Here is a 14,176-nt window from a genome sequence, read left to right as displayed (position 1 = left end):
ATATTCAGAAGCACCCCCACAATTGTCTTGGCATGATATACAGCAGCACATGTGCTCATAAAAAGGACAGAAACCTATAGGTCCTGATTTGTAGATGACATGTCTGCTGATTTAAGGGATTTCATTTCTTGCATCACCAGGGAGATAATGTTGAAAAATAAAAAATACAGCTTTCTTTAAAAGTTCACAAAACACTGACCTCTGTGGCGGGGCTCCCATAGGTGGTGGTCCATTCTGCAGATCAACCTGTCCAAACTGTGAATATGCCTGAGCAGCAGATGCTGGGGGGGCACCAGATGTGGGGGGTCCTCTCATACCTGCAGAATAGGGGCAGTTATGTTTTGGACCTTCACATTTAAATCATCATCCTCAATAACAAAGGCATTGTGAGAGCATAGTAACGGTGTGTATCTTGTCTCACATAACATTGTGCCCTTAGTTCTCAGTATATAGCAAAACACTCCATATTGTGACTATACTCACATTATATCTTAAAAGATTTTCATTCAGTTTGAGAGCAAACAATACAATTCAGTACAGTTTGCCTATAGGTAACAAAGCAGACCCAAAGAAAAATGTCACGGAGTCAGTCAGTCTACATTTTGGGAGGGGCAAAAAAAAACAAAAAAAAGAAAACAAGAGGGAGAGTATGAATGACTGGGTGAGTTTCTGTGACTCATGACCACTGTACAAGGACACTGGGCTATGACCCGACTCTGCTGTGTTTGGGAGCCTACATATGTGGCATGGGCCAGCTGTCCTGAACTCTATAGTCACTATAAACCACAAGTAACAAAGAGAAGGACAGGCTGCCAAGCTGAATTAAACCAGTTACCTAAGTCAAGAGGAGAGGAAGAGGACAGGTCAGAGACTAAGTTTGCTGCAAGAGCCTTAGAGGGAAAGCTTGCATAAGGAGAAAATCCTGAAATACAAGAGAGAAAAAGCAGTGAAAAACAGGATACGTGAGAAAACAGGAGATAGGAGACAGGGTGGGGGAATGGGTGGGATGATTTACACTTGACTGGCATTCTCCATTTTACTGCATGAAAAGCCACTCCAGACCCCAAGGCACCATGATCAGTTATGTATAAGGAATAATGAGCTACCAGTATTATATTCTGAGTGACTTAATTGAAAATTGTGTTTGATCTCACAGAGGTTTCCGGTCCATGTCCTGTAGATATATCTCTTTGCAGCCTAGTTCTAAGAGACTGGCTGTAAATTACTTTTTACCAAAAATGTGCAGTGAGCACTGGATTGGGTTTGAAAGTACGTTTGGGCAGTATGGAAAAAATACATCTGTATAATTAAAATCATCTTCATGACATGTTTATGTATAACAAGATTTTGTTAAAGCCTTTGTCCACTCATTTTAGCGAACAAATGTGTCTATTAATCTTTGAGATGCCACAAAATAAGCTTTTACCAATGCTGTATTTAATTTATGTTTATACAGTAATGTAGTTTAATAGTTACAAAACATCTGCTGCCTGCTCCAAACATCTGCCGCCTGCTCTAAGCTGCGAACGTGTGTCCAATCACAGAATGACTGACAGTGGTATCACCATGGCAACGTAACCAACGCAGTATCAGAAGGAGGGCACTAGCCCGAACCTTGGTGAAAAATCCACGAGGCTGGATTTGGACACCCCTGCAGCAGATGAGTTGAGACACGGCACTGTACTGAGGACTATATGCTGGCTGGCTGAAAGAAACCAATTAGTGGCAGGCAGCAGTGTAGCCTACATGCAGCTTCTATAGACTTGAGAGCTGGCATCTTCTGTAAGGTTTAGGGAGCAGCAATGTATTTTGAAAAAACTCAAATTATCCTATCACATTTTAAATTTCAAAATCAATTTTAACACAGCCGCAATGTATGATTTTAGCACTGAGATGTGTAAAATATTTAATTACAAAGAAGCCCCTAAATAAACCCATCTAATCCCAAAAGGGCATTGGAGGCTAAATGTGCTGGAAAGCAGGGTCTTTATCGAAGTTAGTGACATGAGCATACCACTAAGCCTAACTACACTACATTGCCAAAAGTATTGGTTCACCTGCCTCTGCACTTGAGTGACATCCCAGACTTTACACTTGGCGCAATACAGTCAGACAAGTGCCGTTCTCCTGGAAACCACCAAACCCAGACTCATCCATTGGATTGCCAGACAGAGAAGCGAGATGTGTCACTCCAAAGAACATCTCCACTGCTCTACGGTCCAGTGGCAATGTGCTTTACACCACTGCATCTTACACTTCTCTTGCTGAAGAGTCACCTGGTGATGTAAAGCTTGGAAGCAGATGCCAGGCCATGGAAACCCATTCCATGAAGCTCTCTACCCACTGTTCTTAAGATAATCTGAAGGCCACAAGAAATTTGGCAACCTATGCACCTCAGCATGCACTTCGCTGCCCCTGCTCTGTCATTTTACGTGGCCTACCAGTTAGTGACTGAGCTGCTGTCATTCCCAGTCCCAGTCACTCCCCCTTTGTTATAACTGACAACTGACTGGAATATTTAGTAGAAGGGATGCACTGATTTTGATTTTTTTGGGCCTATATGCTTGGCTTTATACACCTGGGCCATGGAAGTGAACGGAACACCTGAATTTAATGTTTTATATGGGTATGTAAATACTTTTGGCAATACAGTTTAGTTTCTGTCCAGCCCAAATTAAATAGAACAAAAGAGGAAAATAAATATTTTCCAACATCTCTCAAAATACAAAAGCTAACATTTTCATCTGTGATACTTCAGACTGCTTTCATTTCAAAACATAAACAATGGTAAGAAGGAACATGAAAATCAGCAGACAGTGGCTTTAACATTATATAAATGCTATGAAACATCAGAATTAACACAATTACTCTACATTAGTTGATGTTTACAATCTCTCAATTATTTAATAAACACTACACATTCAGTTATTTGTTGTTCAAGAATTATACCTAAAACATACATGGAAAAATATATTGTGACCTTATATTTAACAACTCATGCATGTCTATGATTAGGACCAGAGACCACTGATCCTACAGCCAAAAGCAGTAATTTCTAACATTAGTTATAATCACCTTGTGATGGGCCTGGTTGATAGGCAGATGCAGGGCCATTGAATGGTGCATGTTGCGCTAGATAACCCCCTGGTACGTGCTGACCCCCATAACCAGGCTGAGGATAGCCCTGGTAACCAGGCTGTGGCTGCCCATAAGGAGAGGCCATCTGAGGTTGCTGGTTAACATTCATTTTCAGTACATCCCTAAATCTGGAGAAAAAAGGAAACATAACGGGTAATTTATTCAGACACAACTGAGTTAATATGACAGGGACATTGTATAATAATAATAAATTATTATTATTATTCATTCGTTCATTATCTGTAACCGCTTATCCAATTCAGGGTCGCGGGGAGTCCAGATTCTACCTGGAATCATTGGGCGCAAGGCAGGAGTCCTTCACAGGGCAACACAGGCACAGACACACACACACACACCTACAGACACTTTTGAGTCGCCAATCCACCTACCAACGTGTGTTTTTAGACTGTGGGAGGAAACCGGAGCACCCACACGCGGACACGGGGAGAACACACCAACTCCTCACAGACAGTCACCTGGAGCGGGAATCGAACCCACAACCTCCAGGTCCCTGGAGCTGTGTGACTGCGACACTACCTACCAACGATACTGTTGGTTTAATATGACTGATATATTACACTAATGGTTCTGAATACTGGTCTTGATGGGCCACTGCTGTGCACATTTTAGAGATTCTGCTCCCAACCCACCAGATGCAAGTAATGAGCGAATTAATATCCTCTTAAATACTGGAGGTGACAACTTGAGAGGAAAATAAAATAAATAAATAAATAAATCTACAAGATACAGGGAAGTGATACACCTGGATCCGAATTGAGAACCACTATATTACACTGCACTGAACCTCATACACATGGACTTTCAGCAAATTTTACCTGAGCAGATGGCACAGAGGTAATTTTACCAACAATGATTACTTGGTAACATTCATATGACAGAATATAACTTTCTAAGCACTGACACAGTCTGGCCCAAGAAAGAAACACGGCAAAACCTTTATTTATTTAGAATCTACACAAAATTAAATTATGCCTGGTGTGTATTTCTAGGCATAATCAACTAAACAAATGACTAATCAAAACTATGAAGCACAGAAACATGTTCCTAATATCAGATTTATAAGACATCTGTCATTATTAACTGTGTATTGCACATGTGCTGTCCATCCTTTTGAAGATTGGAAACATGTACCCTGCTTTTTTTTCTTTTAAACATCAAATTTACATTTTATAAATAACTACATACACATTTGTTTATGTTGTGATTACATTAAATACATTAACTTTTAATTAAGACTAAAATTGTGCATACAAAAACAATACATATACAAACAATATAGGTTTCTCTGAGGTAGAGTTTGCAATAAAACCACTCTGAATATCTGTTTATATCTGAATCAGTAATATTCCCAAAGAAGCTCATTCCGAGATGTTATTTCCCAATTACAATTCAATGCACGTAAGTATTTGAAGGAAACTGAAAGAGATAGAAATTAGCCCATGGGGCCTTGAATGTCTAGTGCGATATTTACTACAAAGTGTATAGGTGGATTTTGTTAAGGTTATAAAACGATTCAATCTCTCGTGTTAGAAATCTTCGATGATACTGACGAAGGTAGATACCGTGCCCAACGAAACTGCTAAAGTGAAAGAATTCATGGGAATAAGGGGGAGAGGGGATCATAGCGAGTAATATCAACACCAGCACAACATAGACTTCTGAATAATTCAATGAAATGGACACCGTAACGGTATAACTTACAGCTACCAGTGTGTGTAACGCTTTAGTGACAGTATCAGCTGCTTAACACGCTTACGGAGGCGGATAAAAGTACTAAACCGTTTGGTGAATCCCGTTCGTCTGCGGCTTTCTTAGCTAAGTTTACTGGACAGGCCGTTGAAAAGCTAACGTTACTGTTTGTAGAATTAACCTGTAAGGTCAGGTTAAAACTTACTGCAGAAGCACAAAATATACAGCGTTCACATGAAATTCGTGCAACAAAATACATATTAAAGTAAATGCCAGGCACGTAGTGTCCAAGAACTGTGGAGGCGTTAGCCGATAGCTATCTAACATACTCCACTGTGGCTGGGTCACAGCACCGGCCGCTACTAGCTGTAGCTATTCGCTATATTGCTGTAGCGATATCAACCACCAACGACTCGGCTTTGAGCCGACTCTTTTGAACAAAGCTTGAGTCCACAAAAGGTAACACAGATCCTTTAAAAAAATGTATACACATTGTTTAAACAATAAATTAAATTCCACACCCGTGTTCCACTGGAGCATGCTTTTTTGTTCTTATTATCTATTTGATGTGGTTAATTATTTAGTAATTCTGCCTATTCTTTCCATATAATTATTTGCAATGTTTACATGCGTACCTCATTAAATCTCAAGTTTGTCTTCTACCTGCATTTTGTTTGTTGGTCACCTGTGAATACATTGTATTCTGTGAAAGACACTGTATTTCAATACCATGCACAAACCGAGTTAATTTTGAAAATATTTTGAGAAAAGAAAGAGTCGGCTCATTGTTGAGAACTGAAAAGACTGATCTGACTCACTGCAATCCGGGAATTTAGCAAAAGAGCTAACGTTAGCGGATCCGAGTTAGCTAGCATTGCAGGGAAGTAAATACTCGTCCAAACGTGATCTAAACAGTTAAGGAGCAGAAGCAGACAAGCTACCAGAGCTGGGTAAGAACGTACAGGAATATTACTGAGCAATATCATCAAAATTAAAAGAAGCTTATTCAGATTTTCTTTTACGATTTAAAACGTATTTTATACGTTAAAATATACGAAGTGACCAAAACCAACTCAGATTGGATGTGTCGTTATTTAACTGTAGATAACGTTTATTTTCGTGTCAACCAGACATTTGATTAACCAGATTAATGACGAAACCCAACATATATAAAAGAATGAGCTACTGATATTCGACATGTCACAAAAAGAGGTCTACAATTAAGGCAGGATTACGACAGGAGGACCAGGTAATCGTCAACGTTAGCAGCTAGAGCTAACAACCAAATCAAACACCGCAAAGCAGGGCTAACTCGCAGAGAACCCGGGTCTGTTAAACTTCTCTCGGCTCAACTCCCCGACGCGATACTGGACGCTCACCTCGCAGACACACGGGTTTTTAAATGACCGAGCCAGCAGCGTCACCGCTCCGGGTTCCAGTCTAGCAGCCGATCTATTCCAGATAGAAGAGCTCACTCGTCGTCCTGTCGGAGCGTTTCTCTCCGCGGTTCGTCGTTAATCCCCACTCCTCCGCTGAGTCTCCGCTAACGTTAGCGCCGCTGCCGTGACATTCGCTCCGGATCCACAGCCGCTTTTTGCCACGTCCACATCCGGGCTGTGGAGAAATGTGCGCACTTGTTCCCTACCTAGTACACTTAATAATACGCTGAGCTACGGCAACGAATTTGAGCTCAAGAAGAAATTCTTCTAATATATCGCCAAAATAAAGGTTCTACAATGTTAGGCGCTTTAAATCCCAGATTGTTAATTCCTAATTTCTTTTGTTTATGTTGTTTTGTCATGTTTGTGATGATTTTTCACATAAAGTATATTTTAAAAATGTTTTTCTGGTTCCTATTGTTTTGTTATTGTAGGAGTGGATAACAGTGGAAGTATGTCCAACTCTTGGCTATTGTGCAATGGCGATGGGCGTTCCGGCTCCTTTCAGTCAGTGAGATCGATAGACTCTATTCAGAAATAGCAACTGACAAAACAATGTGTGTGTGTGTATAGAATTTTTTTTATTTGTGTTTCATTTGTGTGCGTGTGTGTTTTCTCTTAATTTACCAAATATATTCGTAGCTTCCAATAGAATCAGTAAGAGCCGACTCTTTTGCGACAGACATGCGCAGAAACACTGTGGTTTAAAGGTTTGTACGAACTTCATTAGAGCTCTTATTATTATACTACAAAACGTATTGGAGGACTGCCCCTGCTTTACCTGTACACATTTAACTGGGTATGTCTGTTGCAACTGCACGTTATGTCATTGTGTTTTGATGGAACCAGAGAGGCGCGAATTACACAGACCAGCAAAAAAAAATAATAATAAAATAAAATACCCGACTAATGTCAACGTAGTAAAATGGGTTGAGATTTTTAAAATTTCTAATGGTGGGTGGAAATTCCCTCCTAATGGAGCCGTAAATGCTGAGGATTATTCTATCATTTGCAGGAACTAAGGAAACCTCAATCCGTTTCTTGTAAACAGCACGTCAGAATCAGCTATGGACCGACTGTCAAGAGGCAAGAAATTGGTCCATTTGGACTTAAAAGGGGCCCCTCCCAGAATTGACTACTTGCATAAGGTACAACCACCGCTATTATTTTATTTAATGTCAATTTCTTTTTTTGTGCCAGGAAAACATTACTTATTTTATCACAATCTATCCTCCTTAGCTTATACATCTATTTGCTGATCTGGGTGCAAATGGCCTACTCATTGAGTATGAAGATATGTTTCCTTATGAGGGAGAACTGAAGATTTTGCAGTCAAAAGCTCATCCACCATACAGGTTAATAGACAATTCATGTGTCACATAATTTAATGAACTCTAAGCTTTTCATTTTCTAAACAATGTTGGTGAAAGCTAATGTGAGATACATATAATGGTTCTCCATACAGCCGTGAAGAGATTATTTCCATTCAGGACATTGCTCATTCCAGAAATCTGGAGATCATTCCTCTTGTTCAGACATTCGGACACCTGGAAGTAAGTGAAAACAATAGATTCACTAATGTTATTATTCTTGATTGCACTCATTACACAAGCAATATGGTTGGTGTAAAGTAGTAGACCACCAGGGTTTGACCCCCTTCTTTCGTAAAGTGTCATTGGGCAAGACTCCTAACCTCACAGTACAGTACATTTATGGTTACTACCTCGCTTACTACCAACATGATTTGAACTATAAGTTATTATGGTAAGAGTATATGCCAAATGCCACAAATATAAATATAAGTGGTATAATTTGTAGAATGCAAACTTCCTTTCCATGTTTTCCCCCCAAAGTTTGTCCTGAAGCACAGCACTTTTGGGAACCTGCGAGAGATCAGCCACTGTCTGGGGACCCTGAATCCACACAGAAAGCAAGGGGGCGCTCTTGTTCTTGAGATGCTGAAACAAGTTATGGAACTTCATCCTAAAAGCACTACCTTGCATATTGGAGCAGATGAGGTACAGCTCATCCCTGTATAGTGACTGCTAAAATAGTTTGTACTGTTTGTGTTTTGTGCCCATAAATACTAGGTAGTATGTGACCAACACAAAATTCATTAAATAAACCAGAATGATGTAAACTCTGGCCACATATTGTAGTATGTATCCAGATTTCACATCATGATATACAACATCCCATAATGTTTGTTTAGGAGGATTAAAAGCAACAAGTCGATACCTGCTACATACTGTACTGTATAAGGTCATGTAGCATCGAGTATATAGTGATACTAATCTCATTTGATAAATTTCACTCCTGTCTTAAATAAACATTCTTTCGCATACTTATTTAATAAAGAGTATAGTATGCTATTTTGACCACAGATTATGTTTAAACCTCTGTGTTTAATTATTTATTGTTAGTATATAATAACACACTCAATTAATAAATAGTAGTACCATAGGAATAAAACAAAATAACAAAAAACATTTAGTAAAACAAAGTTCTCTAACCTGTACAACAAAATATAAGTAATCACTACATGTTTACATAATGATATATCACAATGTGTTATATTTACATTTTTAAAAATAATATTCTCAAAATATGCTGGACTGAATTATCAGCTAAGATGGATATGCATTTAATAAACATACAGGTCTAATTTTTTTTTTTCCAGGTGTACATGCTGGGTGAAGGAGAGGAGTCTAAAGTATGGTTAAGCACACCAGGTCACAGTATTCACAAACTGTTTCTCAGTCATATTATTACAGTAGCCAAAGGTATTCGTGAGAATTACTCCAACCTCAATCTGGTAATGTGGGATGACATGCTCAGGAGCATGACCGCTGACACCATTAAAGGTGAACAATCCATTTGTTTTTATCTCTTATTGCTCCATAATACATAAAATGTTCATAATTTTAAGGGTTCTAATGAGTTCTGTATAGTCTTATGTTTATTAAGATGTTAGTACACAGTTCAATGTATAATTTGAAAATATGCACATAGATTGAATATATATGTTGTCTACAACTTGCATTACAAGGTTACTACTTTGCATTACTAACGATTTTACTATTTCAGAGAGTGGCCTTGTTGAACTGGTGCAGCCTATGCTCTGGGACTACAACCCTGTTCTTGATGTGGGCAACATTAGTAAGTGTTGCTCTGAACTGTCAAGAGACAAGATATGCAGAACTTTTTAATGCTTAAAGTACATTTCACTATTAGATTTGGCACTGGCTTTATAATATAGCTTGCAGTCTTTGTGTATGCCTAAAGAATAATGAAGGTTTAACAGTGACATTCATTTATTCTCCTCTGACAGTTATGTTAATGGAGAAATATAAGTCTGCTGGTTTGTTACATCAGTGGGCTGCAAGCTCTTTCAAAGGCTCAACCACTGTACACACCTGTGTGACTAGTACCCAAAGGCATGTAGACAACCATATCCAGTGGTTGAATGTGGCATCTGGCATTTCGCCTGGCATCAAACTACAGGGCATTGCACTCACTGGGTGGCAGAGGTATTTTTTTATATTTATGTTTGGATCTCAGGAAAGCAGATTATTTTTTAGAAGATTGGACTCTGAAATATCTCTTCCATACATGTACCTGTTTTTGTAGGTATGACCATCTGTCTGTTTTGTGTGAACTCTTGCCCCTTGGTTTGCACTCTCTTGCCTCATGTCTATGCACTCTTGTACACGGTTAGTTTGTGCCTCTTTCTTTTCACATTACAATGAATGAATTACTACATTGTGTACTAGTAGTATGTTTAGTAGATCTGCTAATAGACATAATGATTAAAATTACACATGAACTCTAACATTTACTCATTCTGATTTAAATGACTGTGTTAGGAAGCTTTACACCAGAAGCCCAGAAAAAGGTGGTGGAGGCCCTGGGGACAGGAACAACTGAAGTAGGAGACATAGTGAGGTATTGCATATTTACACAAACTGAAGGAGGATTCTGTGGAAAATCATTTTTCATGCATTATTTAATGTGGATTTTTATCCTCAATGGCAATTTGTATAGAATTTGAACAAATTCGGGTGTACTATGAATCAGAAGATGTTCTCCTTAAAGAATTTCACTTTTTTTCATCTTGTAAAATGTTATATATTACATGTTGTATATAATGATGTATTACTTCTTCAAATGAATGCTGACATCATTTTGTTGTCTCTGTGGCTCAGACTGTCACAAGATAGCTCCTGCTCATTTACAGGGATGAAACTAGCTGAAGGCATTGTACAGCTAACAGCAATGCTGGAATCTGAAGAACTGAGAGACTTTCAGAACAGTGTGTAAGTTGGGTGAAAATAAATGTAAAATACCTGGTGTATGTATAGGTGTTGATTACGTAATTGTAATAGTCAGTTCATTCATTTAACCAGACAAACTAATCAAAGTCTTGATTTATATACTTTTATACAGGTATGTGAAAGGCTGGTTCTCCCCATACCACAGGCAGAGGAAGATAATCAACCCACTCTTTGCAGAGCAAATTCAGAAACAGGCAAAAATGTACACTCCTTAAATTGTACATGTAATGTATTTAGCTGACACATGTATACAGATCATGTTAGGTTTTAGGCAATGTACTCTTAGGCTTTTTGCCCTGTAACTTTTATTGTGTAGCACTGTGTTCCTGCCCAAACTGGGAGATGAATTCTATGTGGAGTTACACTATTTGCTACAACAAGCACGTTATTAAATTGCAGTACACTCAACTTCAGCATAGTTCTGATTTCCCATAGTTATATCAAGCTATATTTAATGAAAATGTCAAATAATCTTGTTCATGTTACTAGTTCCATATGTCTAGATTTCAATGACATGACTTGCTCCATTTATAAATTAATTTAAATTTTGTATGTAAAAATGCCAAATAAAAAGACAAAGCAGGGGTATCTCATACTCCTCATTTATCATGCAATAATATATTTTAGGACAAAATCTTAAGTCAAGGTTGTGTCTCAATTATAAATTTCTCCCTCTCCCAGATACCTGGAAACTGTAGAGCTCAAGGCGGAGGAGGTAAAGCAAGAGATGCTTTTACTTTACCCAGAATCAACAGCAGAAGAATGGATTTTACAGCATGTCACTCCAGTACTGAAACCACTGCAGGACTTACTGAAGGATATTCACACTGCCCTGGAGCATATGGGACTGAACATTACTGATTCTGCGGTTCAAAATGTTCAATGAGTTAAATAAAGAATGCTTATATGTTTTACTGAATGGAGAGAAAACTCGGAAATTTCAGTCAAATATTTTTTTTAATGTCTTGTGTTTATGAACAAAAATGAATAAAATGTTCATAATTTTAAGGGTTCTAATGAGTTCTGTATAGTCTTATGTTTATTAAGATGTTAGTACACAGTTCAATGTATAATTTGAAAATATGCACATAGATTGAATATATATGTTGTCTACAACTTGCATTACAAGGTTACTACTTTGCATTACTAACGATTTTACTATTTCAGAGAGTGGCCTTGTTGAACTGGTGCAGCCTATGCTCTGGGACTACAACCCTGTTCTTGATGTGGGCAACATTAGTAAGTGTTGCTCTGAACTGTCAAGAGACAAGATATGCAGAACTTTTTAATGCTTAAAGTACATTTCACTATTAGATTTGGCACTGGCTTTATAATATAGCTTGCAGTCTTTGTGTATGCCTAAAGAATAATGAAGGTTTAACAGTGACATTCATTTATTCTCCTCTGACAGTTATGTTAATGGAGAAATATAAGTCTGCTGGTTTGTTACATCAGTGGGCTGCAAGCTCTTTCAAAGGCTCAACCACTGTACACACCTGTGTGACTAGTACCCAAAGGCATGTAGACAACCATATCCAGTGGTTGAATGTGGCATCTGGCATTTCGCCTGGCATCAAACTACAGGGCATTGCACTCACTGGGTGGCAGAGGTATTTTTTTATATTTATGTTTGGATCTCAGGAAAGCAGATTATTTTTTAGAAGATTGGACTCTGAAATATCTCTTCCATACATGTACCTGTTTTTGTAGGTATGACCATCTGTCTGTTTTGTGTGAACTCTTGCCCCTTGGTTTGCACTCTCTTGCCTCATGTCTATGCACTCTTGTACACGGTTAGTTTGTGCCTCTTTCTTTTCACATTACAATGAATGAATTACTACATTGTGTACTAGTAGTATGTTTAGTAGATCTGCTAATAGACATAATGATTAAAATTACACATGAACTCTAACATTTACTCATTCTGATTTAAATGACTGTGTTAGGAAGCTTTACACCAGAAGCCCAGAAAAAGGTGGTGGAGGCCCTGGGGACAGGAACAACTGAAGTAGGAGACATAGTGAGGTATTGCATATTTACACAAACTGAAGGAGGATTCTGTGGAAAATCATTTTTCATGCATTATTTAATGTGGATTTTTATCCTCAATGGCAATTTGTATAGAATTTGAACAAATTCGGGTGTACTATGAATCAGAAGATGTTCTCCTTAAAGAATTTCACTTTTTTTCATCTTGTAAAATGTTATATATTACATGTTGTATATAATGATGTATTACTTCTTCAAATGAATGCTGACATCATTTTGTTGTCTCTGTGGCTCAGACTGTCACAAGATAGCTCCTGCTCATTTACAGGGATGAAACTAGCTGAAGGCATTGTACAGCTAACAGCAATGCTGGAATCTGAAGAACTGAGAGACTTTCAGAACAGTGTGTAAGTTGGGTGAAAATAAATGTAAAATACCTGGTGTATGTATAGGTGTTGATTACGTAATTGTAATAGTCAGTTCATTCATTTAACCAGACAAACTAATCAAAGTCTTGATTTATATACTTTTATACAGGTATGTGAAAGGCTGGTTCTCCCCATACCACAGGCAGAGGAAGATAATCAACCCACTCTTTGCAGAGCAAATTCAGAAACAGGCAAAAATGTACACTCCTTAAATTGTACATGTAATGTATTTAGCTGACACATGTATACAGATCATGTTAGGTTTTAGGCAATGTACTCTTAGGCTTTTTGCCCTGTAACTTTTATTGTGTAGCACTGTGTTCCTGCCCAAACTGGGAGATGAATTCTATGTGGAGTTACACTATTTGCTACAACAAGCACGTTATTAAATTGCAGTACACTCAACTTCAGCATAGTTCTGATTTCCCATAGTTATATCAAGCTATATTTAATGAAAATGTCAAATAATCTTGTTCATGTTACTAGTTCCATATGTCTAGATTTCAATGACATGACTTGCTCCATTTATAAATTAATTTAAATTTTGTATGTAAAAATGCCAAATAAAAAGACAAAGCAGGGGTATCTCATACTCCTCATTTATCATGCAATAATATATTTTAGGACAAAATCTTAAGTCAAGGTTGTGTCTCAATTATAAATTTCTCCCTCTCCCAGATACCTGGAAACTGTAGAGCTCAAGGCGGAGGAGGTAAAGCAAGAGATGCTTTTACTTTACCCAGAATCAACAGCAGAAGAATGGATTTTACAGCATGTCACTCCAGTACTGAAACCACTGCAGGACTTACTGAAGGATATTCACACTGCCCTGGAGCATATGGGACTGAACATTACTGATTCTGCGGTTCAAAATGTTCAATGAGTTAAATAAAGAATGCTTATATGTTTTACTGAATGGAGAGAAAACTCGGAAATTTCAGTCAAATATTTTTTTTAATGTCTTGTGTTTTACACAAGTTTTACACAAAAGTCTTGGTGTTAAAAACATAAATCTGGATAATTCCAGGCCTTAAGCCGAGGTAATGGAATACTAGTTATCTGCAGGTTCTTAATTATATGCAGCATTGTGGACCATGTTTTATTATTTAGAGTTTGGGAATTAACAATTGATTTGATT

The 14,176-nt window shown here is 37.9% G+C and overlaps 2 protein-coding genes across 5 annotated transcripts in view; one reads left to right on the top strand and one right to left on the bottom strand.

The window, feature by feature from the left end:
* The window catches only part of sec24c (SEC24 homolog C, COPII coat complex component), a 20,524-nt gene extending 14,089 nt beyond the window's left edge, over nucleotides 1-6,435 (bottom strand). For 2 of the 4 annotated variants that reach the window (XM_066663003.1, XM_066663004.1), the window contains exons 1-4: nucleotides 6,228-6,435; nucleotides 3,076-3,266; nucleotides 836-922; nucleotides 200-317 (exon numbers count right to left, since the gene is read on the bottom strand). In XM_066663003.1, the coding sequence (XP_066519100.1) occupies nucleotides 200-317; nucleotides 836-922; nucleotides 3,076-3,247 (377 nt within the window). In that variant the 5' untranslated portion in view covers nucleotides 3,248-3,266; nucleotides 6,228-6,435. The remainder of the gene's footprint in view (nucleotides 1-199; nucleotides 318-835; nucleotides 923-3,075; nucleotides 3,267-6,227) is intronic. The other 2 variants (XM_066663005.1, XM_066663006.1) reach the window with 2 other exon arrangements.
* Nucleotides 5,698-14,176, top strand: hexd (hexosaminidase d). Its single transcript, XM_066663127.1, has 21 exons — nucleotides 5,698-5,798; nucleotides 6,722-6,844; nucleotides 7,303-7,435; nucleotides 7,527-7,642; nucleotides 7,753-7,840; nucleotides 8,141-8,305; nucleotides 8,968-9,151; nucleotides 9,375-9,446; nucleotides 9,619-9,817; nucleotides 9,918-10,000; nucleotides 10,154-10,232; nucleotides 10,493-10,603; nucleotides 10,734-10,823; nucleotides 11,303-11,498; nucleotides 11,722-11,860; nucleotides 12,033-12,231; nucleotides 12,332-12,414; nucleotides 12,568-12,646; nucleotides 12,907-13,017; nucleotides 13,148-13,237; nucleotides 13,717-14,176. Exons 3-21 carry the CDS (start codon nucleotides 7,355-7,357, stop codon nucleotides 13,919-13,921), a joined length of 2,370 nt encoding a protein of 789 aa, XP_066519224.1. The 5' UTR covers nucleotides 5,698-5,798; nucleotides 6,722-6,844; nucleotides 7,303-7,354; the 3' UTR covers nucleotides 13,922-14,176.

Source organism: Hoplias malabaricus, chromosome 3, assembly GCF_029633855.1.
Source record: "Hoplias malabaricus isolate fHopMal1 chromosome 3, fHopMal1.hap1, whole genome shotgun sequence".
NCBI lineage: Eukaryota > Metazoa > Chordata > Actinopteri > Characiformes > Erythrinidae > Hoplias > Hoplias malabaricus.
Note: the sequence above shows the minus strand (reverse complement) of the source record. Positions and strands in the feature narration are given on the sequence as shown.